Source organism: Sinohyriopsis cumingii, chromosome 17 (genome assembly GCF_028554795.1).
Source record: "Sinohyriopsis cumingii isolate HCF-2022 chromosome 17, ASM2855479v2, whole genome shotgun sequence".
NCBI classification, from domain to species: Eukaryota; Metazoa; Mollusca; class Bivalvia; order Unionida; family Unionidae; genus Sinohyriopsis; species Sinohyriopsis cumingii.
The window spans coordinates 118,940,490-118,968,312 of NC_142977.1; the positions used below are offsets into that span (position 1 = coordinate 118,940,490).

The window sequence follows — 27,823 nt, forward strand, 5'->3', positions numbered from 1 at the left end:
GCCGTTATCCCCCAGACGAAAAATGGGAAAATGAAATAATGGGGTCACAACATCCACGAGTGTGACATATGAGAAGGGAACAAGTCTTCACTATCCCTCAAAAGGAGGTGTGGGATAGTGAAGCCACTCAAGCCCCATCTGCGTTCCCAACTACATCAATTGGGACAACGAATGGATTCGGCACTGTATCTGTGGTGCCCGGCCTGGGAGGTGTCGACATTAATAATGGTGTATTTGGAGTGAAAAAAAAACAAACCTCAACCATTCTCGGGGCTACCCAAATCTCTAGAAAAGAGACTATTGAAGTTGCCAATTTGTATGAGTGTGGAGCAGCGCAATCATAAACACTCACTCCTTTACTGATGTGATAGTGTGTGTGTGTGTGTGTGTGTGTGTGTGTGTGTGTGTGTGTGTGTGTGTTTGTATGAGTTCACGCACGTTTGTGTGGATAGTAGATATTGTGGTTTTTTCTGCCTCCCGTGTGTGGATAAAAAGATCTTAGGTTCGTGGATAGTATATATTGTGGTTTTTGATAGTATATTTTGGATTTGTATGAGTGGGTTCGCGTATGTTTGTGTGGATAGTAGAATGTATGCTTTTGCTCTTCCCGTGTGTGGATATTATATATCAGGTTAGTGGATAGTATATAATAGTTTTTCTTCTCCCGTGTGTGGTTAGTATATTTGCTATTTTTTTTTTCTTTCTAAATCCCGTGTCTGGATAGTATATTTGGGGGGTTTGTATGAGTTGACTTATGTTTGTGTGGATATTAGTATGTGTGGTGTTTTTCTTCTTCCCGTGTGTGGACAGTATTTTTGGGGGTTTGTATGAGTTGACCTACGTTTGTGTGGATAGCAGATATTGTGGACTTTTCTCCTTCCCGTGTGTGGATAGTAGATATTGGGGTTTTTGATAGTATATTTTGGGTTAGCATGCGTTCGGGTATGTTTGTGTGTGTAGTAGATATTGAGGATTTTGATAGTATATTTTTGGTTTGTGTGCGTTCGCGTACGTTTGTGTGGATATTAGATATTGTGGTTCTGCATTTCCCTTCTGTGTGGATAGTAGATAATATGTGAAGTGAGTGTAAGGGATGTTTTTCTTCACGTCCGTGCTTGAAGTATATAAATCAAAGCGGTCGTCAGTCTGGCTTCCTCAGCGTTAACTGGTCAACACCGATGGAAAAATAATGGATTTGTTTAACAACTTGAAAGACAGTTGGTACTGGATGTCGGATGCAGCCTATGTAGTGGAAAGGCTTGAACATGAATGGAGGTATCCAGTTACCAAAGAGTTTCTGAAAAGACAAGCGACTAGCATGAAAGTAGTCAGGAATCTAGTGAAAGGTATGATAGAGGAGGAATTAGAGAAATTAAGTGGCTACATTCAGCATAAATATGTGCGACTGGTAACACTGAAGCAGGCCCTTGATAATGTGATCAAAGTAAGGTGCTTTTTACAAGACATATTGAATTTCACAGAGTGGTCTTTTGTAAAGTGGCGGCTAGATAAATTAAAGAAAGGAGAAGAAATGATCAGAAAAGTGCTGGAAGAAGAGGTGAAAAAGATTAAATATAAATGGGCTAAAGAAAAAAAGAAAAAATAAAACACAAAGAAAAAAGAGGACTTTGAAGACGAAAACAAAAAGAACGAAAACTGGATGAAAGTGCAGGAAAAATTTAGATTGATGGGACATCCAAACTGGATGGCAGAGAAGGAAAAGAAGAAGGTAAAAACAGAGAAAGTGAGAAGATGGTGGAAGAAGTGGAGAAAATGAAAGAAGAAGAACCCAAAGGCCCTTTTCAGGGTTACTCTTATGCCTAGACAAGATTTGTTTTCTTGCCTGAAAAAATTCTTTTTTAGTCGGTTGTATAGTTGTTTGTGTGATAGACTGATGTTCATCCATATATGTCTGCATGTCGTATGTTGTATGCATTAAATATGTCTATGTCCGCCAAGCTTTCAATGTTTTTACCCCGCTGTTTGGTCCGATTGAGGTCAGCTCCTTGCAGCATTGTTACCAATCTTCAGTACCGTGACGATACCCACCTGTTCCATTCCTATTGTCCCTATACATGCCCTTTATATATATATATATATATATATATATATATATATATATATATATATATATATATATATATATATATATATATATATATATAGTCCCCATGTTAAGTTCTCGTTGTCCCTAAACAGCCCCAGCGTTTGTCCATGTTAAATTCCCATTGTCCCCAGTCGTGCCTACGACCTTTTTGACTGGGTTTTCCATTGTCCCCAAACAGCCCCCTCTTACTACTTTTGTATGCATCTATGTGTGTGTGTGTGTGTGTGTGTGTGTGTGTGTGTGTGCGCGCGCGTGCGTGTATGCGTGTAATCGCTTCAGCCCTTTACCCTTTCCGTTAGATAGTCGGGGGAGAGTGTTGGATAATATATAAGACTGTATATGCTGGATAATAATTAAAAAAGTATCTGTTGGATAGTAATTAAACAAATGTGCTGGATAGCATGGAAAAAATACGTATTGGATAGTGTACCAAATTGTGTTTTTGATAGTAAGAAAAAAACTGGTGTGCTGGATAATGGCTAAAAAGTTTAACATTATATTTCCCGTAAAGCCCTATACATTCTGCGCATGAAATCGGTCTATTCCACACACAAAGTTAACATTGCATTTCCCGTCGATCTATACAGTGATCCTACCCTCGCATTTTAAACCCATTGACATTTTAATATGGGATTTTCTGATAGACACCTATTACTCTTTTGAACATGGAGATGGCCTATAATGATCACCAAGTTATTATTAAATTTCCCTTAAACGCCTATAGGAACTATAACCCATATATTAAAGTTATTGACACTTTTAACAGTGGATTTCCCTTGTACACCTATAATGCATTGTACATGTTCCGTTGACACCGTCATTGCCCTTAACACACCCATATGATTACTACTGGCATAGTTACAAAACAAACCATGAAGTCATAATATGGAATATTCCATTCACTCGTTTGTGACTGCGTGGTTACCAATATTCTCTCTCTCTCTCTCTCTCTCTCTCTCTGTGTACCCTTTGGAAGTAAAATTATTTAAGAATGTTCTCTCTCTCTCTCTGTACCCTTTGGAAGTAAAAACATTTAAGATTGTTGTGTGCAATCATAAGTTACTTACCCTCTCACCCCCCCCATACAATGGTTGGTGCCATTAAAGACAATCTTTTTGAACGGTGCAAGAAGACAAGAAGATAGCCATCTTCACTTCTATAAAAACACAGTCACTGCAAAATATGAATATCAATTTAAGACAACAACTTGACAGAATGTAATTTAAATGCAAAAATCTTGCAAGTATACAATGCTATTATTAATCTTTCATGGCAACGTTCTGTTTGTTCATTGTTTAAGCGACCCAAATCACGTGACCAAACGAAAAATCTTAAATAAAAAAAAAAAAGAAACAAAATAGTGAAGGATTCATGGCGACCGGTTCGTTTCAAAACATGAGCGGGGCGCAAGACCCTCGGATTTATACAGGGTCAGACGTTGTAGAACTGAAATATGGTTATTTAGCTATGATATGTAGTTATATATTTTTTCAAATTTTGAATGTGATTGTATATTTAATCGGTCCCCCAAAGGTGGTCTCAAAAGTGTCAGAAGATCGATGGCGGAACCTTCTCATATCCTGGCTCCACGCCTTAATATGCGGGACGTGGGATATTTTATGGTAGGTAAAAATATAATAATCCTTTTAAATATGTATCACCACATTTATACGTTATTGATTTGTTATGGAAATGAGACGTGTAAGTAGTTGAAATTTCAGTTCCTATTTGCAGACGCACCTGTCAGTCACAGAACGTCATTTCGTCGCATTTATTTGTTAGCCTACTAGCATAAATAGACCACGAGTCTGATATTTTGTTGGTGAAATTCAAAACAGCCAATTGATTTCTCCATGGAAATGTTCATTCTTTTTAATGAATAGAAATGCAGTGACTGGTATGCAACATAGGTGAGATTCCTACTTCTAGAGTAACCTCCCTTCAGTAACTTACACATCACTGATCCGTCTACATTTATTAATCCTTTCAAAACATTCAGTTTTTGTCTTAATCTTTTTTTAAATCAGTAATAAACTTAGGATTCTTATTCACAATAGGTATGTAGTATAATCAAAGAAACGTGCCTGCCACCATATTCTTTGATCAGCTAGACCAGCAAGTACTCCCTTTTTTTAAATTCTGACATTACTGGTGGCAGAGACCAATGTAAGACATAGCACATGTTGGTTTTGTTTTAGTGCTATGTCTTGCTGTCGAAATAATGGCCTTGTATAGTGTGTTCCGATATCATTGATATCGGAACGAGTGGTCAAAGTTTCAGAAATATCTCGCATTTGGCAGCATATATCGACACTCTTCCACTAATTTATGTGTAATTAATATACTTATTGTACTGTCTTATCCTGGCAGAATGAAAATATGACACTAGCAAATGGACACATTTTATGTTCTGTTGACATACATTTGAATTTGTTGCAATGAGAAGATTGTTGAGGTATGCCAAAGTATGTTTAAGTAGGTTCATGTGGCGGATATGTTTCTTGAATGAGATGAAACATTGCTTTACAGTTCCAATAGGCATAATATATTCTTATTCATTTCATTAAAGAATAATATTTCAACTGAATCCGATTTTGGCATTCCTGGCTTTCATAGCTTTCCAGTCGGCTGAAATGTAGGCCAGCGAAACTTTAAAACAGGTCCATTTCTTTTATGAGAATTTGAATTTATTTGAGAAAATACATCAGAGTAAGTAAAGTCTGACTAAAACATTATGACTTTACTTTGTAGAAAAGTGCCATTATTTTAGTTGCCAGATGTGTGAGATATTCCTGAAAATTTGACTTTTGATACAATGTTAGTCAACATTAAAACACACTACACAGTGCTGTTAGTTTGGCAGTAAGACCCAAATGCCCAAAGCATAAATATCAGCATCAAGGTCTTACATGTAGGACTAAGACCAATGGTGCTTGGCACTATTTGTGTTGTAGTTTTCAGTCTTTTGGTGTGCTTACAAGTAATGAATAAATTAATTTCACCTGACCTATATACCTTTTTAGTAGTAACCCCTGTCAGAACAGAATACAAGTGTATCCATCAGTTATTGACCAGAAATTGAAATTGCTAATTGCACGGAAGGTAAGAATAATATCAGCATCACCCCAAGCATTAGTCGGTTCTTATTAATATTGACCTCATTGTTTATAAAGTTTCCATGTGTTACTTTTTATCTTGGGGTGATATTGCCTTCCATGCATGCAACCACAATTCAAATTTCTGATGCTCAAGCACAAATGATGCCTTGCACAATTGGTCTCCACCATCAATATGATCAGAAAGAAGAAAACAGGAGATGAACTACTTGTTGGTCTATTAATCAACAATGAAACAAATGTAGTCTTGTCTCATTGTCATGCTCCTCTAAGTAAGTACTTTACATAGGTGGTGTTTATTAAGAGTGTTCCATTTCAGCTGTACTCCTGATAAAATATTTAAGAAAATAATTTACTTCGGTGGTAAATGATCAAGTATTGCACGCATGCGACTGTAAGCATTGGAAGCGTGATGCAACAGTTAGCCAGTTTGTGAGTTATACATCAGTATTTTCTATTATCCTCTACCAGCTAGTCTGAGTTTCCTCAGACCTTTCCCACCTAATTTTAAATGTTTGGACAGTTATATTGGTGTATGAAGTCTGAGCATATTCAGGGTCAAAACCATATATTGTGCCAGAAATATGCAGTCGCAGAACAGGATGATTGCTTTAAAGCGGTACAACTAAACTACATATTTTCACCCTGATTGATGTCAGTAAGTAGAATATTTATTTTCTCAGACATAGCAATTCACCGGGAAAGAACTGAAATAATTATAAAGCTTTTACAAGCAGTTTAGGAACAGAATTACTCAATCTTGCCACATGCATAATTGGCTGCATTTATCCTTTTCTCTATATAGGTTGTCTCTATCACATGATCCTTTGACCTCTGATATCAAGAAAACTCTGTTGCGATATTTGAATCGTGACTGTGCAGTTTGAGAAATTGTCAGGTGTAGTGTCTAATTGATAAACAATGTATGTGTGGTTGGTATGTTGGCTTTATTAAGAGATGAATTATATATTGAGGGCTCTGGGTGTCAAATAATCTTATCGCTGTTTTGCAGCACTTGGGTTTGATTCAGCATCACTTGTGCTGGACCAGGCTTGAAGTGACAACCCATGTGGCTTTGGCAAATTCTGTTTTCGATTGGGAACTCTTACATTGCACCCCAGCAGAACTATTGAAATATTTCTAACAGGGAGTGAAGGTCAGAGAAGACTCTATTTGCCAATTGTTGTGGAACAGTTTAAAAATAGACAATGCAGAAATGATGGTTATGTTCTTTATTCATTGTTTGGTACAAAAAGAGATAAATCTGGCTCAAACATTTGCAGCATATACTGTAAGTATTAAACATGTATCTGGTATCTATCCAGTATTTGACCTACCCACCCACCCTTGCATTAGACTGGTTCTTGATATATCTAGCTAAATTACGTTTTTTTTTTAGAATGAATACGGAACTCAGGATCAAGACATTAATATATACAGATATGATGCTATTAAAAAAGACCATCTAATAATCAGAATTGTCAGCTTACCATAATTAAGCCTCTTGATACAACGGAATTCTGTTACATTTCTTTTTCTATCAAAGTCTTCCATAGTAGGTTCCTCGTGCATAATTTACAAGAACTTGGAGACTGATTCATGCTTTAGACATGAACAGTAGTAAATTTTGCGATTCATTTTTAGGTTTGAGATGCTGCATTGTTCTCCTTTTCAGCGTCGCTTTCATTACCATAGGGATCAGTCCTTCAATGCTTTATGCTGTCAGTGTCAGCACAGCATGCTTCTTTCCCTCCAGATAAGCTTGTTATGTTGTTTTTTTTGCTGCATGGCTATGTTCATTTGCTTTCAGTCTTATCAAGTCAGTCAAGCCATATACATTGTACAGCACTTTAGTATTGAATAAACTAGTTTAAGCGAACATGTCAACGTCTTTTTAATCTAGTCAGATCAGATTCAATTCATATTTTATTACGATGAAAAGACTAATTATTGTAACAAGTATCAGATAATTACTTATCATGGTCTGTTTTTGTTGTGTTAATCTTCATTAGTAGACTTGGTCATGGCTTTGCTTGCAAAGGGATTGCTTTCCTTATATCCTGTAAAAAGAATTTAAAAAGCAGATGCATTCCCTTTGAAAAATGGGGCCCTGGATGCATCCCCTGCATTACCAAAAGCTCTGAATCTACTTAAATGAAACTTGTATTTAAACTATACTTTCAGGTCTGAATCTACATAAATGAAACTTGTATTTAAACTGTACTTTCAGGTCTTGCTTGTTTCAGTCACATTGCTTATTATTCGGTTGACTTTGGGGACAGTATCCTTGCAGGATAAAGACTAAGTAAACATGTTGGACATAGGAGCATCAGAGGTTCATTGGAGAGCGTGTGGATTGGTTTTGGCATGCACCTTTTTTTTATAGCTTGACTAGTCATAGACCGAAAGATCTTAATGGGATGGCCAGTTTTCCGTTGTCTGTCCATCCACAAGATTCTTATCACTTATTCTCCTAAACTACTCACCATTAATACTGGCCGCCATGTATAGCCTATCTTGTGCTGAAAAAATGGCGTTAAACCCTACAACAAAAAAGATCCTAAACTACTGCCATGCAATATTACACACATTTAATCCAATGTCTAATTGGTAATAAATCAAAATGGTGCCATCTAGTAAGGCCATGATAATAATGTTTCCATTATTTTGCCTGAACTGTTGGTAATATCATGATAGGGATTTTCCTTGGTGCCACTTAGATATCCAGTATGGCCATCACATTGCCCATTTTGAAAATGTTATCTTGATTGTAAAATCATCATGGAGTTTTTACTAAAGATTTCTTATGGTGTCTAGTTGGTCTTAAAAGGATATGGTGACAGTGTGGCATTTATTATAATGTTCATCTTGAAAATCTTGTTATTGTTACTTTTGGGTGAATGGTCATATCAACCTGGGACTTCTTAGGATGAAAATAGTAATGATTGCCAATACCCCTCATGGCGTCCATCTTGAAAATCTTGTTATTGCTACAGCTCAACATGGGATTTTCACCCAAAAAACTTATTATATCTAGCTGGTCCTGAATGATGTTGTTACTCCATCAAAATGAAAGTAATGTGGGGTTTTTACCAGAAGGTTTCTTAGCATGCCTAGTGTTTCGTAAATGGAAATTATATCAATCAAATTTGGCCACCATAGCCTCCATCTTGAAAATCTTGGTATTGTTACTCCACCTGCATGGATGGTGATATCAGCATGGGATTTTCACCAAAAGACTTCTTATGATATTTAGGTCATCCTAAATGAAAATGGTGCAGATATTGCATCCAGTATGGCCACCACCATCATGGCCATCCTGAAAATCTTGTTACTTCTTCTTATCGATGTCTGCTCATATCAACATTGGGTTTTCATCAGAAGGCTTTATGATGTTCGGTTGGTCCTAAATGAAAATGGCGCTGATCTTACATACATGTATGTACAGCTGCTATCATGACAGTCTTGTTATTGCTCCAGAATATCAGTGATGGCTTTCACACTGAGCAGTTGGAAAGAAGAGGTCCAACCTTGGATTCTGGAACGTCTTTTTGGCCAATAGAGCACCAGTTACTTTGAGGGACTCTTGTTTTCAGTAATTTGTTAATGTGTCATTAAGAAGATTATAAATTTGTTCCTTTAATAGTAAAAGTAATACGGCTGTTTCTTGCACTTGCATGCAGTAGCTTTTACCTTGAGGTGTTCAATTGTTGCATTTCAGCAGTCCATATCATGTCAGTAAGGTACTGTATATTCATGCATGCAGATTATTTATTTCTTTGTGTCGGTAAAGGTAACAGCAATAATATTAAACTAATGTAGAAGCATAATTAGTATGTTTGTATTTATGTATACAGTAAAATTGAAACAATACAAGTACGTTCTGCACAATTACATTAGTTCTACATCGTATACCTGAACCAAACATTGTGAATGGCTTGCAAATAGGATAAGGATGAAGTCTGTTTAATTTTTGGTCAAAAGATTAAGGGTCGGGGTCATTGTTACTAAATGAAGAAAAATGTCTTTCATACAGAAACATTACTTTGCATCACAGACATCGACCAAACTCAGTGACTGTCTTGCACATTTTGTTGAAAATCTCTAAGGTCAAGATCACTTTGACTGTAAGAAGAAAATAGGTTGATGCACCCAAATTTCAGTTATCTACATAGGGGTTTGTTAAATAGGGAGGCAGCATATATGTGCCATTTAGGATGTTATTGTTGGAACAGGAGGAGAGGGGAACGCAAAATGCTGGAGCAGCACTGATAATGACAATTGTCACTTTTTGCATATAATAATTAATTTACAAATCTTGAGTAACCACAAATAACCATGAATTTTTTCTCAACTTCCTCACATTCCAGAGCAGAATGATTGATCTGTGTATGACATGTTTCAAAATACAACATGCACATGCAAAGAAATCTTTTTGTAGGAAGCAAGACAGTGTAGTTGCATTCCGCTGGTATAGTCAACAGTTTGTTAAGGCAGATTTTCTTTCTTTTTCTTTGATGGGACCATGGGTCCTTGGAATTAGGAAGATTTGTGTAAATGAGATGAATTGGGAATTTTAAGATTACATCACAAGAAGACTGCATGTATTAGTGAGGTAGCCACAGCATATTGTATTCCCATAAAGCAGCCATAATGTTGTCATGGAGAGACTCTTACAATGTTATTTGAATCTCCAACCTATCTCCTTTCAGTTCAGAATTTTCACTTGCATGAAAATTTAGGAAAATTTACACATCTTTTGGATTGGAAATGGGCCCAAAGTTTTGCTTACCTCCCCCTCATCAAGCCTAAAAAAATCCCTGTAAGGTTTTGATGCAAGTTTTTTTTTTTTAGCATGGATTTGATAGTACACTTAATAATTATGCTTGAGTTTTTCTTGTTTAATATAATGTTTTTTGTTGTTGTATTTTCAGTTTTATTCTGTACCCAGAGATGTTAGATGACTTAATAACATTCATTAACTACCCAGCATACCTGGTGGTTGGCATTTCTACTGGTAAGTTGTTTAACAGATGGCAAGAATGGCATGAAGCTACTACTAAAACGAGGTCTTTATTTTAACAGGATATTCATGTAACTAAGCTGATCACATTTTACTCTTACAATCTCTGCTTGTGTCAGTAGATTAGAAATTCAACAACAGTTGTTTAACCTGAGATTAAGTCTGAAATTTTAAGTGTAAAATCCTCATTTTTCTTTTCAGAATGCTAAGTTTAATTGCATTTATTTATAAAATGAAATCCTTAATGGATATCACGGAGATTAACTGTTCCTTTATTACAGACAATCTTGTTGGTCATTAACAGGATCTATTCTAGGACTGAAAATTAGGTGTCTGTGTGACATTCATCGCTGTATGTGAAAAAAATGAGGTGGAGGGATTTTTTTTACAAGTGAACAAAGGGAGGGCTTGCTGATATAATGTGTGATTTTCATACATTCAGTTGGTTTTATTGTGCAATTATCTAGTAATTAGCAATAATTTCATAATCACAAAACCTAGAAAAGACCTTGTATACTTAGTTATCGTCCTCTCCATATTGTACATTTGCTTGAATTATTTGAGAATTTTTGGTTAGGCTGTTTGCAATGTATAATTTTTGTGTAATTTTTATGAAATTCTAGAGTTCTCTGTATGTGCCCCCCTCCCCCAGTACCTTCAAATTCCATCCTTGGAATTCATTGTTCTAAGACTGCACATCATGTTGACACATAATTAGCCCCGGTCCCTCAGGTTTTTAAATAAACTGAATTCAATAGATGTACATTTTCTTTAACAGTCTCTAAGAAAAAAAGTCTTACTGGGCAAGTAGAATTTAAAAAATGTTCAGAGTGAAAAACATAAAAATGTAAATGAATTAAAGAGCAGCATTAGCTATAGTAAAATAATTTGTTATAGTAAACTCTTGTTAATTTGTCATAAAGGTAATGATTTATTATAGGAAACTCTTGTTAATTTGTCTTGAAGGTATTGATTTATTATAGGAAACTCTTGTTAATTTGTCTTGAAGGTAATGATTTATTATAGGAAACTCTTGTTAATTTGTCTTGAAGGTATTGATTTATTATAGGAAACTCTTGTTAATTTGTCTGGAAGGTAATGATTTATTATAGTAAGCTGTCGTTAATTTGTTTTGAAGGTAATGATTTATTATAGTAAACTCTTGTTAATTTGTCTTGAAGGTATGATTTATTATAGTAAGCTGTCGTTAATTTGTTTTGAAGGTAATGATTTATTATAGTAAACTCTTGTTAATTTGTCTTGAAGGTATGATTTATTATAGTAAGCTGTCGTTAATTTGTTTTGAAGGTAATGATTTATTATAGTAAACTCTTGTTAATTTGTCTTGAAGGTATGATTTATTATAGTAAGCTGTCGTTAATTTGTTTTGAAGGTAATGATTTATTATAGTAAGCTGTCGTTAATTTGTTTTGAAGGTAATGATTTATTATAGTAAACTCTTGTTAATTTGTCTTGAAGGTAATGATTTATTATAGGAAACTCTTGTTAATTTGTCTTGAAGGTAATGATTTATTATAGGAAACTCTTGTTAATTTGTCTGGAAGGTAATGATTTATTATAGTAAACTCTTGTTAATTTGTCTGGAAGGTATTGATTTATTATAGTAAACTCTTGTTAATTTGTCTTGAAGGTAATGATTTATTATAGTAAACTCTTGTTAATTTGTCATAAAGGTAATGGTTTATTATAGTAAACTGTTGTTAATTTGTCTTGAAGGTAATGATTTTTTTGCCCACCAATAAGTTCCTTTTTCATATTGATCCACAATTTCTAGAAACTGGTGGTCCAGGACTCACAATGTCAATAGCATTGATAGAGCACTGAATTCACACAATTTTTCTAACAGCATATGGACTTGCCCAATGTCTGAATATTATTATTGGTATTCATTTGAACCAGTGAATGCCCAAGAAAAATCAAGTGATTTGAATTCCCTTCATTGGTTTAACATAAGAATAGTATAATGTGTCCCCTTGTATTGCAGTAATTGTATTGACACAGATGTACTTGTGACATAACCAGGATCTCAAATCATTAGATTTACAAATTTTGATAAGTAGATTGACTTATAAACCAATAGAATTTTTCATTCTTTAAGGGTATTGAAAACAAAGTAAGTGCATTTTTTTGCCATAATACATGTATGTATTTTCATTGTAGTATAATAAAACAGCTATTTTTGAACATACATTGGAGTTAGTTCTGATGTTACAATAATTATTACAAGTCAGTATATTGTCAGTTAATGAAAAAAGATTTGTTTATTTTATAGTTCACTTCAAAGATTATTTAAAAGCATCAAGTAGCATTTTTAGTTTCCTTCACAAGATTACTGTCTGGTGACCACTGATGACATTCACTGTGATTAGTAGGCTTCCCCACTTAACAGGTTCTCAATAGTTCTCTGAACCAGATTTCCCCCAGAATCATTTTGTATTTTGTGAAATATGGACAATGTTCTCTCTGAATCAGCATTGGAATGTTGCAGTGACTGAAAAGAAGTTCTAACTTCAGTTTCCTGTTTCTTGGTTTGTAAGGTTGCTGACTGCTCTCCAGTAGTCCTCCAAGTTATGTTCACTCCATGGATGAAGTTCCTGACTTGTTCCTTAGTCTGATCCTCAAGGCTCAGTTCCAGAATTAATTGTCTTTTCATGTACTGTTAAATGATAAATTTTATCTAGGGATTGAATTGAATTTATGTTCCTGAAGTACAACAGATGTATACCATTGAATACAAACTCTGGAAATTTGCTACTCACCTACACATGCTTAAAACTGATAACCATATACTCTTAAACTTGTAATACTTCTTAGCCAGGGGTTTCATAGCATTGGGAAAAAGTACTTGTTTTAGCATTTTTATATGATTGAAAAGAAGATGCTAATATTAAATATTTCTCATAAGACATCTTGAACATTAAAAAAACAATTAAACATGACAAAAAATCAAAATGCTTACTCTAGTGTGTCTCCTGAAATTTATTACTGTCTGTCTCTCCATCCAATTTCCCTTCTGGCAATGGTCTGCCAATTGTTTTTCAAAGGCCCCAAAGACATAATGACCATATTTTATTCCTCAGAAGACATCCCACGTTGGCCCTGAACTCACCTTAATCAAGCAATAATAATAGCTTGTTGTGAACACATGTCAGCACACTGGATCTACCATGTATCATCACACCAGTCATTTTACTGGTGGAATATTGCCAGTCCTCAGTAGACTCGTTCTGGGTTGTTTCTCTAACGTGTTGATAGGCTTGCACTTGTGGTAAGGAAGAGGCCTATCCATTTGGGCGTTAGTTGATGAAGGTGACTGAAAGAAGTACAAAGGTTGCTGCACAATAACATTAGTATTCTGTCACATACCTGGACTAAACATGGTGGATAGCATGCATTCTGTGTAAATAAGAAACTTATAAAAAAATTTGCCAAAAGGCCACAGAGAGAAAGAAGAAAACTGGTTTCTCTACCGTACTGGTTCGGTATTAAAGATATATACCAAACTTTATGGCTTGTAGTTGGGGTAAGGAAAAAAATTGTATGGTCAGAGATCAAGGGTTATTGTGACTGAAATAAGAAAAATGGTAACTCATCAACCATTCACCGTTGCCAAAGTTTGTGGGTGTCTTGCACGTTGTTTAAGACATAAGCTTTCTGATTTTGGGGTCAAAAGATGAAAGGTCAAGGACACTGAAAGAATCTATTAAATATGAGGTGGACTTACCATGTATCATTCATTGTACTCTTGCTAATAAGAGTCTGTGATGGGTTTCCAAATTTCTAAGAATTTATGGTAAAATTTTCTGAGGAAAAGAAAGAAAGAAAAACAGATTAATTAAATATTTTTAGGGCTGTGCTTAATAGTTGAAATGTATTCACTTTACAGTTATGGGTTTTTGATTCTTGTTTGTTGCACATTAAAGGATACTTAATTTCCAGTATGTTTACCATGACTTTTTTCCAAATACCAGCTCACTGTAACACCTGATGTATTTAAGATACCAAGATATAGTGGAATTTGTTACTGGGCACATTTATTTTTTCCTATTTTTTTAAAAAAATTTGGCTATTTGTATGATAGCAATAGCAGATCTTTTCAAGTTACAACATACGACAAGATACAATTTGACTGGATTTTCCTTCTTCAGGAATTACTCTAGACCACTAAAGTTACTCCACTAATATTGCCCATTATGTGTTATGTTATACTATACAAGTTTGTAGAATTGCTGAATGATATGAAATGTTAACAATTTAGAAGAAACATTAATCACTTCATTTGCACATAACACAGTAATCAAATCCTATCTTCTTTTCCTTGAAGGGTACTTTTTGTATGACCTTATTGACATCGTAGTGCACAAGAGACTTTTCATGAACTGGGAAGTGAGCCTCCACCATTTAGCAGTAAGTAGAGATAATTTCTACAAGGTCTTCACAGGAATTGCAGTAAAATGTTGAATTTTTCAGTAGACCATTTTTGAGGCAGACTTTAATGTTTTGTCTAGACAGGAGATCATGATGTCATTTTAGAGTTCCCCAAGCTCTTTTATGAATGATGCAGAAAACAATTAAAAAAAAGTAAGACTTTTATTCATTGTCCTGACAGTGGATCAGAGTGTTGTTTTAGATTTTCGTGTGCCCTGTCTCTGAGGGGAAAAATCTTTTATAATCAGGGAAAAATCCATCTGCGTAATAATGTGCTAAAATAACTGTTCCCCATTGCAACTAGTTATCCATATATAATGGGAATTGACTTGAACAGTGGTGTGAGTCATGTGCTTGGTTGGTTTTATTGGCACTTTCCACACATTATTGACTATAACATGCTGAGGAGATGGGAGCTACGTGGCTTGTCCAAAGATACAGGCAGTTGACCCTGGTTGGCTTCAGTGGGTATCAAACCCATAACCCTTAGATTACAAATTCTGTGCTCTACAAACTGAGCCACTGGTGTTATTCATGTGAATCATGCGTTATATGATGTGATGTAATTAACAAATCACCATAGATGAGATTACCATTTATACTTCCTTGCAGTAGTTTTGATAAAATGTCTAGTTTGCATGAATTTATTGGACAGAATTTTTCATTTGGTAGGATAGATGCCATGAAAATTAATGAAAGAGAGCTAAGTTATAGCAGCATTATTTAGTGGTAAGTTTTAATTTAGAATAAAGAAAGTTGGTTTGTTAGGTACATGTAGGTAGTGATAGATAGGTAGGACTTGGTCATTCACCAAAAATGTATGCACCAAAACTATTTGGATTTATAGTAACAGAAATTACATTTGAACTTTCTTTCAGGTGATATCCATGTTCTGGTACAATCTTCACATGAGAATGTGCATTGGGTACAACGTAGTTGCTCTTCTTGCTGAAGTCAACAGTTTCTTCCTGCATTCCAGAAAACTCCTTCAGATGATGAATGTGGGATTCAATCATTGGTTCTATAAACTCATAGCCCTTCTTAACCTTGTGACATTTGCTTTCTGTCGTGGGTGGTCATTAAGTAAAATTACCTATGGAATGTGGGTAGAAGGCTTCCGTGTTCCAACAGTTTATTTCCGGACTCTGATGGGCTCAATGTTCATAATGAATGGAATCAATCCAGTTCTGTTTTGGAGGCTGCTGAAAAGTGACTTTTTACGCTCCCTTGAGAAGAAAAAGCTTAAAGTAAATGGAAACAATAATGTAGCTGAAAATCATTTAAAATCAAATTAAACTACTTTTTTGTATCATCGTGAAAATTATATGGCTACAAAAAAGAAAAGAGGAAGTGCAGATAGTTCATTGTAGTAGAAATTATGTTTCATAATGATGTAATGAAAATTCTTTTGTTTCCTTTTATTTCATTGTCAGAAATAGATATATAGGCATGTAAATGGTTGAACTTGGCATTGACATTTTTGAAGCCAATGAAATTGTGTACATTTGCACCAACATGAACACATATGAAGTTTGTGTATATGTTTTTTGAGAACCGGTACATTATCTGTGGCTTCAAGTGATTAATCTTGGGCATGAATTTCTCTTTGAAACAATATATTGGAAACTATTTTTCCTTTAATCATGAATCAGTCTTAGTGATTCCATTTATACTTGATCACACATTCCAGTGGCTAGATAAGTTATTATTTGAACCCAGATCAAATGCCAATTGCCACATTCAGCATAATGCAAGCAATGCCTAAAAAGCGCATGCATCTTGATGCAAGCATGCCTCATGGGAGAGTAGAGGTTTCTAAAGTTTGCCAGATTTTTTGCTTGTCTGGATGCAAGGCCAAGTGAGTTTATTGTATGCTCCTTGATCTTGTACAATCTGTTCACGGTGGTTGTTTGGAACTTCTTTTTAAGAATTTAATGAACAGAAATGTTCCAAAATTTGACAGAAAGCATCCTGGCATGCAGGTCACTCAGATTTATTCAAATAATGCTAATCAGGCATCAGGTTTGATTCCTATTATTAAAATTCGAAGAAAATAAAAAACTTTAAAGAAAACCCCCAGAAAATGACTACTAAAGATAGAAATGAGATTTTGAAAAAAAATTGAACCATATAGGACACAAGGAATCTTGGAATGAAACTCTTTCATATTTTTTCAAATAACATTGCCATCATCTATGGCCACCATTACTAAATATACAGAACTGGAACAAATTTGACAGCATGATGATCTTTCAAATTTGTTCGGTGGTGCCAATCCACCATAAAATATTGCCATCATTACTTAACATAGATAGACCTTTAAATAACATTATCAAAATCCAATCAACAGAATTTGACCTAATTTGACAGAAAAATCATCTTGAAATAGATGGCTTTCAGTTCTGTAGAAATTGTTACTGAAAATAAAAAAGATAAAAAAACAAATTTTTCTCAATAACCGTTGATGAGAATTTGGCCAAATTTAATAGCATTACTAGCATGGTGATCAAAGATTTGTTAAGATGGTACAGCCTTACAACAAATATGGCTGCCTTTACTAAAAATAAAAGAACAAGCTTTGCATTAACTACTTATTAAGATTGAATTTGACAGAAGATATTCTGGCATGAAGGGCTTTTACAAATGATGTTGCTTTGCCATTAAATATGGCTACCATTGAAAATGGGAAATCGTTGGGTGATTTCTCAAAAACCACTTAACAGAATTTGACAGAAAGTTTATTAGCAAGAAGGGCTTATACATTTGTAAAAATGATGCCAGTCCACCATAAAATATGGCTGCTGTTACTAAAAGTAGAAAACTTTTAATAATTTCATCTAAGAAGTGAATTAACAGAATTTGACAGATTTTGACAGAAGGTGTACTGGCCTTCATATTTATAGAAATGATGCCAATCCCCCTTCCAGATATGCCAGATTACTAGAAATAGAAAAACATATACACAAAGTTTGCTATAAAAAATACATAGCAGAATTTGACAGAAATCTCTAAGAGAAAGCAACCTAGCGTATAGGCTTTTTAGTACTTAATGATCAAACAAGGATGAAGGTATAACTCAAGAAACATAGAAACAATTGTTTTCATAATATATGCATTAAGTTTTATTGGAATATATTTCTAGAGAAAACATCCTAACTTCAGAGTTTTCTTTTGGCCTTGTACTGTTTTGTTGGTCTGTTTGGCAAACATCAGCCCGGTGAGTAATCCCCATATAGCCTTTTTGTTTCAGAGCCAATCATCACGCATCCTTGTTGTATCATGATCACTTTTAGTTGTTAAATCAGATTCCAAAACTGAGCTTATATAGGTTTTATTGAGTGTAACAATATTAGAAAAGAATGACTGTGGAATAGCTAAACATAGATAAAGGGAGCTTACTCATCTAGTTGGTATATACACATGTCAGGAACACTATTTATGACATCATCATTGTGTACTTTCTGTAATGAACATTTAGCTCATGAATTTACCTTTTATTTTTTTTGAGCATACAGTGTGGTTACTCTGCTGAATACATTATAAAATTTGAATTGTTCTCATTTTTTCTTTGTTTCAGCTTGGCTAATAGCAGAGATGCCAACCATTCTGGATTTTGTGGAATTATGAATTTTTTGTGAAATTTCCACATTATAAATCTTATTGATGAATTTCTGGAAATTCAGAATTTTGGGGGATAAAATTTTGAAATGGAGTTTACTATGTTGATGCAGATAGGAAGAAAAGTACTCGGCATCTGTATAATAGACTGGTACATACAATTTAATTTTTCAGAATTAAAACCAGACTCTACATAATAAGAAAACAATCAATTAGACTGTAAATCAGTGAAAAATGTTCATATAGATGAAGAGAAAGGAAAGATGTTAATTCACAAGGGAAACAAATCTATATGGTTGTTGTTTTGCCAACAATATTGAAAGAATTCAAGTTTCTGGGATTGGAGGAACTGATAATCCGTTTATTCTCTTTTGATATTAATTTTTTCAGTCTGTGTACAGGAAGCAATATGATTATATAAAAAGTATGTGCTTTTAAATGAACATGTCATTTATTCCGGACAAGCTGCCTACATGTTAAAAATAAATTGTCCCTAAGATTTTGATAACATGTTCATGGGTTGGCATCTCTGTAACAATCTTTGTATGGATATTTCCAAAGTTATGAACATTATACCAAAACCATTACACTGTATATTGAATATTTCCAAAGTTATATGCATAAACATTAGACCTAAACCATTTCCTTAGCCACATCTATTTTTGAAATTATTTTGCATGCTTAGAAGTACACCGCACATCGCAGTTAAAATTTTATATTTGATGACAGTCTTAAATGTCCTAAGCATGTTTCTGTACCTAAAGCTTTTCCTTTGGGATCCTATATCATTCATCATTTTTTTAATTAAGTTATGATTCCTAATTAGTTCATCTCATAAATATTTTTTATAAAAAATAATTCACAGTGACAAGGATAATAGACCTTGTGATAAATAGTTGATGATTAGGAGCTTTGTAAAAAGGCTATTTTCTTGTCCATGACCCTTGATGTCATGTATTTTGATTCTGTTTCGTCACACTCATATTAGATATTAGAAATTCGACATCTGGCATTTGTAAAGACCGGAGGTACAGGACTTTTATCTAAAATCTCATAAAAAGCAGTACATTTCATGCCAAATTCTCCACCCCAAAGCTTCAGATACCTTTTATACAAACTTGTTGCACTATCTATGTACAATAATGCTTGTGGTTTAAAAAAAAGAGTAAAAGATCTACAGACTACAGAGAGCATAGTTCTTAAACCTGTTTAATTATGTTTTTGGTCAGCACAGATCAGATTACATGGGTTCTGTCCAAACATAAACATTTATGTCATCTAACCTGGAACTGACAAGAAAAACAAGTAAATGTCTACTGGGGCAACCAATGCCAAATTTGCACTAGTTGTACACAAAGAGATCTGTATCTCAGATGGTCATGCAAATGTTGCAGGTACAAGACACCATTATTTAGTATTGTTATGTCCTTCATTTATTTATTTCACAGTTTTGTAAAAAAAAATCATTTGAGTAATGTGACAGACATAATTTCATGTTTACTTGCTTGTTTTTGCATAAGTTTGAAGTTGACAAAAAATATTAGCTTGTCCATGTTTGAAAATAGTTTGACATTGGATCAATGGAAATTTTTAATATTTGTTTCTTGTTCATAAGTTATTAACCAGTTTTTTATTATGAAAATATCAGACATGATTAACAGTTCCCATTACTTTAGAAATAATATTTTGCTTGCTGTATAATTGATGCATCCAAGATACAAGTGAAAAACACTGAAAGAATGATACCATGCAAATTTAGAATTAAGCGTCCTCAAAAGTCAGCCATCTATCATTGAAAATGGGCCATCCTATTTTCCATTAGCATTTTGCCAATTAAGAAAAATTATAAAACAAACATCCTATTCCAATAGTATTTTGACCATTAAAGTATGAAAATATTAGAAATACATTTAATCCTTATCTTGTATGCATACATGTGTGGACAGAGAGAAAAAATTGTCGTCATAAAAGAAATACATTTTCAAAACATTCTCTCTCTCTCTCTCTCTCTCTCTATATATATATATATATATATATATATATATATATATATATATATATATATATACACACACACACACACACACACACACGTACATACATACATACATACATGAAACACAAAACACACACCCCAACACAGATAATACTATAGAATTTAGGAGACTAGGAAAATTAGTTCATGGTAGCCAGGCATCATGATAAATATGGATGTATTTTTGTGTATGGTAGCAGTCAGTAAACAAGACAGTTGGACATTATATTGTAAAATAAAATTATAGTGATATAAAAATAACAATATAGTGAATTTAATTCTTCTGCAGAATCTCTGTACAATATTACATTTGTAATGAAGATATTAATTTTGATTTTTAAAAAATCATTAAAGTTCTTCAAGTTGTGAAACAGGATTTTGATGTCATTTTATTATCAGCTGCCCACTGTCACTTTAATAAAGTTATTGTGGATAGCACACTTGGATAAAGGCAAAATCCTCAGTGATGACATTTGTACATTTTTAAAATCATTTTTTAAAAATACTTTTAGATCCTGAAATTTTAATGGCTCATGCTTGACATTTTCCCCTCAAAATCATGTGGCAGGAATATATTTGTGAAATTTGATATAAAAACATTCAAAATATATAAAAAGTTGTAACAAAAGAAAAACATTGATATACCTAATTATCAAATGTACTGGAAAATTTCATTTTCAATTCCAGATTTGCTGCTGTTTTAGCATTAGTATTATTACTTCGTGATTAAATGGTTTCCTCTCGTACTATTTTTGAAACTTATTTTTCTCAGAGAAATCTATTCTGCAGAATTTCATCTAACAGTATTTTATTGCATTCTGCTGTTTTCCAAATTTAGTTAACAACGGAAAACAGGCTGACTTGCTACCTCAAATATACATAACCTAATTAACAAGCATTTCTGGTAAAGTCGGATGGTGAAGTTCTGTTTGATTAATTCTCCATTAGAAGATGGTAATAAGAGATATTTGTTCTAGTTATTATATCTTTCTTAATTTGGGCCAAGACTGTATTTTTCTCTTAAGATATCATGTGCTAACACACCTTGACACAAATCGCCAACAAAGAAACTGTAAATTCGTCCTGGTTACCTTTTTGAATTAAGCTTAGTTGCCAACATCTTTATTAAGTCTTCGACGAAAAAATATTGTGTAAAAATGAACTTAGAACTTTACTTTGTTTAGGGGTTTATTGGGCAGTTAAATGGATTAATACATCAAAGATAAGTGGACATAATGATATTTGAGAACTCTTATGATCGATGCCCAGTGACTTATTGTACGTGCTGGTCAAAATCTTTGATCTAATGGCAGATGCAGGAATTTTGGGATCTCTGATATAAACACACTCTTACCATAGTGCAACCAATCATAATCATTTATTTATTCCATGTGACTAGTCAGTATGACACATTATATAGTTTCTGTATCAAACTTGGGTACATTGGCTACATTGTACACCAAACGCCAATATTTGAAGGTCAAAACCTTTATTGTACAGAAGGAAGATAAATGTTGTTACTTGATTCCCACAGTTAGTTCCCTTACTAAAACTGCTGTCCCTGCATTCTGTCATTTTCAAATAAATAATCCAATTTTTACATTTAAAACATAGCCCTCCCCCTCATTTAACACCCATGCTCTTAAGCATATTTATTTTTAGCTCATCTTGATGGAACTCGAAAAGCAAAGTCTGTTAATGCAATAGGCAATAAAATTAGATAATTTAGAATATTTGGAAAATATGACTGATTTTTCCTTGATCTTTTTGTAGCAGATATGAATAAGGATAACTATTTATAGTTTAAGAGAGACAGTACAGCTAAAGGGAAGATAAAATCACCATTGTATTTTGAGTTTTTGTGAACTACGATAGCTTTAGGTTCTTTTATAAATTTATACCAAAACATTCTTTATCACACCAAAAGATTGTGTCCTACATAAAAAAAACAAATACCCAATGGTGTCTTGGGCGTATTTTATTTACATTGATCAAAGACCAGATGAGCTTTAGTGTTCACCTTTTATTTAGTAATCTCTTAGTCCCAGTTGTTGCTACTCATTCTAAAATACTGAGAGAATTGTCATAAAAAGAAAACATACATTCATCCCAGGGTCTGGTTGGTAATGAATGATTATGGTGACCCTCAGACTGCCAATATATGGCCACCATGTTGACCATCAAATTCTTATCTCTATGCCTCCAAAACAAATAGTCATTATGACACAGGGTTTACACATAAACACTTCTCATGATGTGTAATTGGTCCTAATAGAAGATGGTACTGATCTAACATGGTCTCCAGGGTAGCCATCTTGAAAATTTTGTTGATGCTACTCCAGAAGAACAGATCATCACTGTGAGATGAGGTTTTCACGTAAAGACTTCTTGTGATATCTAGTTGGGATGTTGTGGATCTGATGGCCAACATGGCCGCAATGGTGGCTGTCTTGAAATCTTGTCACTACTTCATATGCCTCACAGTTGGTTACCTGCCTTTTGAAAGATTAAACCATTGCCACGGTATTGTAAATTTGGTGTTAAAATGACACCAGGAAAAATTCATGTGTTCTGATAGCTGAAGCACACTCAATTTATATTATATTTTCTGCAATCTTCTCTCAATAGCTTTAGTGCAGAGTTAAGATTTCCCCCTAATAATTAAGAGGAAAACATAAGGAAATTTAACAGAGATGGGGAACAGAGCTGATGGTGTTACAAGATAGGATATGGCAGACATCACAGTATACCAACAGCATCACACTGCAGCACATCAAAGCCACCATGTGTAGTATGGCTTATGTGTAACTCATTTTATTTAATTTTAATATACAATTAGAAATGGAAGCAGGATTCAGTCATTCTTCTTGGGTACTAGTGCATTAAAGCAATGGACTAAGATTTAGAAAATCCAGGGGTCAGATGGCAGCAATATAATCTGAAGGAGCACAAGCTGTGAGGAGTGTGCTGCTCCTTCTGAACACATGGTCATATTAACATTTTCACCACAAGAGACCCTTACAGACTCGGAGATGAAGAATGGGTCTGATATGGTCATTTGCATATAGTAAGAGGCCACTAATGGAGACAACCATTTTGACTTTTGGATGCATCCTTTGATGATGTCTGTACTAAGATAGTCATGGAGTTTTTAAAGGATTTAGGTTTTTATAAAACAAAGTTTGCTTTGTTTTTTGTGGATTTTACTTTTTTTATATAACTTTTATCTTTATTTTGTGTGCCATTTTTAATATGCTTAAACTTAGTACAAGGTTGTGTTGATGTGCAGTTAAATCACATATATACATACATATGATATATAGATGGTCCGAAATGAATAGCAGTCATCTTGAAAATACTTGTCACTACTCTTCCCAGCTGAATGATCATAGGATGGGGTTTTCACTAAAAGACTTCAGCAGATAACTTCATGGTTCTTGTTGAAACTGGTGCAGATCTGACATTTAACATTGGGCCACCATGGTGGAAATCTTTAAAATCTTGTCATTACTCATCCAAAAGAAATGTTGGTACAGTAAAACATTGTCATGAAAAACTACCCCTTTTGGCCAATAAGTGTCGTCTAACAAAGCATGTGGTTTCTCATTACAGATTAGAAGACTAATTATTTAATACATTGGGAATATTGTCTCTCTCTGGACATATCGGTTTTCATGGCAATGGTCATACACAACTGGTTTTAATGTTGTCTTTGGTTTTCACTCAGAAGTTTCTTAGGATATAAAGATAGTCCTAAGTGAAAATGGTGTTGATTGTACCTCCAGCATGGGGAATCACATTTTTAGCTCAGTTGGCTGAGCATCAGACTTGTAATCCAAGGATCATGGGTTTGATACCCACCAAGGCCAGTCTGGGTTGGCTGCCTCAGTGTGTTTTTGGGAAAGGCACTAGGTTCCATTTCCGAGGCATGTTATAGTGTGTTGCAGGAGCCATTAAAACCAACAAAAGCCTCCAACATGGCAGCCATCTGGAAAATCTTGTTAGTGTTACTTATCCAAGACTGCATATTCATTCTTCACTGAACTTAAGAACATGTTGACTTGTACATACACAAATGAATTTTGACAAGAGTTTGTTTGTCTGTGAGGAAGTTGATAGCATTTTGACATCAAAGTTTGGTCTTGATTCTGGTTTGCATCAGCGATAGCCGACGAAATATGAATTGATTTTTTTGGTGAATTCTAGCTTGTGGATATATCTGACTAATACCTTGATTGATTCTAGTTCAGTAACTTTTTTCCCTTCAAGAAATGATTGGTTACGGATTTAGCCTAATTTAAATTGTGTGTGTGTGTGAGACAAGTACAGTGACCTTCTACCCATAATATCAGGCTCAAGGTCAACGGTCATGGCAAAGATTTGTATACCTCGCCTGTTAATTTAAACAATTAACAAGATATTTTTGTTACCAAATTTGATGAATTTGAGTTTATCAAGAATATCTGAGATTGTTTCAATAGATAGCAGTTTTTAAAAAATGGAGGTTAGAAACAAACTTGTGAATTCCTAAAAATTCTATTTGGCCAGTCAATCCCTTCAAGGAAGATAATATGATTTACTTCCATCTAAGTACTAACAACTTTATTTTATTCTTGTTTAGTGTTATATTTGCAAATTTTGAGATGATGTCTTGGCATAACATTGTGTTCTAGTAATGAATAATGAGACAGAAGTTACATTATTTATTTTGAGTTCATTTGGTGATACATTTTCAGTTCATCAATTGACAGGTTTCTAAGCTCTGGTCATAGACCCCAGAATACTTTTTATGGCTGGATATATCATTTTCAGTTACTTTATTTTTTTATCCATACTCTTTCTTCAGAAATCTTTTTTCTAAGATCTCACATCGTTCACAGAACATCAGATTTAAATGAATTGTGAGATCATATGTATTTGTTGGATTTTCCCAGTTCTTTCATTCAAATCCCTCACCAGTGATGATTCCCATTTGCTTTACCTGTGATAATATCACAAACAGGAGGATATATTAAATAGATTATACCGCTCTGGTGGCCTAGTGGTTAGAGTGTCCATCTCAGACGCTCGAGGTCACGGGTTCGATCCCAGGCCAAGTCATACCAAAGACAAAATGGTACTAACAGCTGCCTCGCTTGGCGCTCGGCATTAAGAGATTAGTGTTAGGACTGGTCGGCCTGGTGTCAGGATAATGTGACTAGGTGGGACATCATGCTACATGTCTGCGGCATGATGCCCTAGTGCTGGACGTACCTATATCACTATGAACTGCCACACTGCAGACATTGTAGCAATATGATTGAAATTTTGTTAAAGCTATGTTAAAAATCCAAATCACACATACACACAGTTCATTTTTGCTTTTAAGAAATAGGTTTTTGAGTTGCTTGCTTGTTTGTTTGTTTCAAGCCCTGCATCTATTATGCATGGTCCATTCACATTGTTATTTTCACCTTCTCACAAACTGCTGAGCCAATTTCAGTTCATATTTGGTTAGAATATTGTATATGACATGCTGTACCAAAGTTTTGTTTGGCTTCGCTAGCAATGGTGTGGCCTCCATAAAACTGAAAAACCTTTTTTCTTCTTCGTATCCAGAATGGCTTGGGCAATTTTGATCGAACATGGTAGGAATGTTTTGTAGGACATTTTGTTACAGGCAGACACCTTAAAAATGGTATGGCTTCCTTAGCAACCAGGTGAAACCTGTTTTTATTTCTAGATATGAGCCAGTATTGATCATTATTGAAAGGAGTGTATGTTTCTTTGGACATCAGAGTTGTGTCTGGGGTAGCCCCATAGCAACCAGGTGAAACCTGTTTTTATCTCTAGATCTGAGCCAGTATTGATCATTATTAAAAGGAGTGTATGTTTCTTTGGAAATCAGAGTTGTGTCTGGGGTAGCCTCATAGCAAACCAGGTGGAAAATTTGAAGGATACTAACGTTATATCACCACTATGTCAAAAACTATCATCACAGAACTCTCCTTAACTCCCTTATTATATTGGAATGGTAAAGTCCATGATGTGAAGAACTTGAACACTCGTACAGTATTTGCTAATGTACAGCTGAAGTTACTCAAAGAAGAAATACAGTTAAGCAGAATGCTGTATGCCACCAATTTGAATGAAATAGAGAAACTGATGTGGGCATTTTTCAACCCAAGCCTCCTGGTTTTCACTACATTTGCCTTTTCAACCAGTAAATGCCAGGTGAATGACATCAGACCCACTTGAGTATCTTGTTATAATCTTGTAGTCAGCCATGGACAAATTGAGAATGTGTAAAAAGTATCAGTGAATTGAAGCTAAAGATGAAAGAACTAAGAAGTGGTTAAAATTAAGGTTGATTTCTTTTTCTTAAAATATAAAAGCTGTATATAGTCAGCTGTGAAGAAAATTTATAACCATGAAAATAAATGTCTGATGTCTTTGATATATCCATGAGGGATTTTTATCTTTATCCTCATTTTAGTAAATTCTCATTTAATCTGACATATCTGGCATTCTGCATAGATGTTCAGCCCATATTTCCATATCACATACCCAGAAAAGAACTATTAAGTTATTTTTGCCATCTTTTATGCATTGAAATTCTCAAATGCACCTAGTCAGACTCTTAGAAAACACAAATTGGTATAGATATTTGGAAAGTATAAAAGAATGGGTATTTAATAAATACAAAATCACATTCTTGATTTCTTCCACATTGGTAGATAGAAATTGTTCAGCATGACATATGAACATCTCAGCCTAATGGCTTTGAAATATTCCTATGCCGTATCAACCTTTCTTCCACTTTTATTTTCATACAGAATGTACGTAACGCATTTTATATTGAAAGTTACTGATCTGTTACATGTTGTTCAACAATCTCATGATAGTAATGCTGTATTGTATCAGATTACAAGTCTTGAGAAACATTGCTGGTATACATTATGGGATAGTTGTTTTTATTGCAAAAAAAGCAATATGGAAAGGGTAATTTGTTGCAAAAGATGTTTTAATGTAATTGTACATAGTGTGGCTCTTTAGAGTAATGTATCTTTAATTGTTTTGAATCAGCTTAATTGTTTCCTTACTTCTTGTAACTGACATATTTTCTGCAATAAGGTATTCTTAATTATTAAATGCAAATACATTGACTCAAGTTTTCCAGTACCTTGAAGAGAAAAAAAGCTGATTTGTGTAATTTTGTATGCTGTCATAGCTTTATTCTTCTCATTAAAATTTTGCTCCATTCAGTTCATTTGCATTATATGGTAACAACGTTTTGTATCGTATACAATGATGTATTTTATTAACTTTTGGCATCATGAATAAAGCTGGCTAATAAACTTATTTTGTCTCAGTGTTTCATTTTCACAAGTTTACGCTTCTTTGAGCATAATATTATTGTATGCTTCATTGATGATACAACTGTTTGCATTGTGGGCAATATTTCTCTCCATTGTTTGAATCATCATCAGGTATTT

General features: G+C 34.2%; 1 protein-coding gene across 2 annotated transcripts; it reads left to right on the forward strand.

The window, feature by feature from the left end:
• The first annotated feature begins 3,287 nt into the window (after positions 1-3,287).
• On the forward strand, positions 3,288-27,689 carry LOC149779746 (TLC domain-containing protein 2-like). 2 transcript variants are annotated; one of them, XM_089940606.1, is made up of 5 exons: positions 3,288-3,729; positions 10,158-10,240; positions 14,592-14,674; positions 15,574-15,942; positions 18,273-27,689. In XM_089940606.1, exons 1-5 carry the CDS (start codon positions 3,479-3,481, stop codon positions 18,279-18,281), a joined length of 795 nt encoding a protein of 264 aa, XP_089796732.1. In that variant the 5' UTR covers positions 3,288-3,478; the 3' UTR covers positions 18,282-27,689. The 2 variants fall into 2 exon arrangements, with proteins under 2 accessions (XP_089796732.1, XP_089796731.1); XM_089940605.1 differs by having other exon boundaries at positions 3,295-3,729; positions 15,574-27,689.
• The last annotated feature ends 134 nt before the right edge of the window (positions 27,690-27,823 follow it).

Excerpts from the sequence above, each read along its gene's own strand:
- LOC149779746 (XM_089940605.1), top strand. The coding sequence starts at position 3,479 with ATGGCGACCGGTTCGTTTCAAAACATGAGCGGGGCGCAAGACCCTCGG. Across the intron at positions 10,241-14,591 it reads GGTGGTTGGCATTTCTACTG|GGTACTTTTTGTATGACCTT; the intron begins GTAAGTTGTTTA and ends TTTTCCTTGAAG. Across the intron at positions 14,675-15,573 it reads TGAGCCTCCACCATTTAGCA|GTGATATCCATGTTCTGGTA; the intron begins GTAAGTAGAGAT and ends ACTTTCTTTCAG.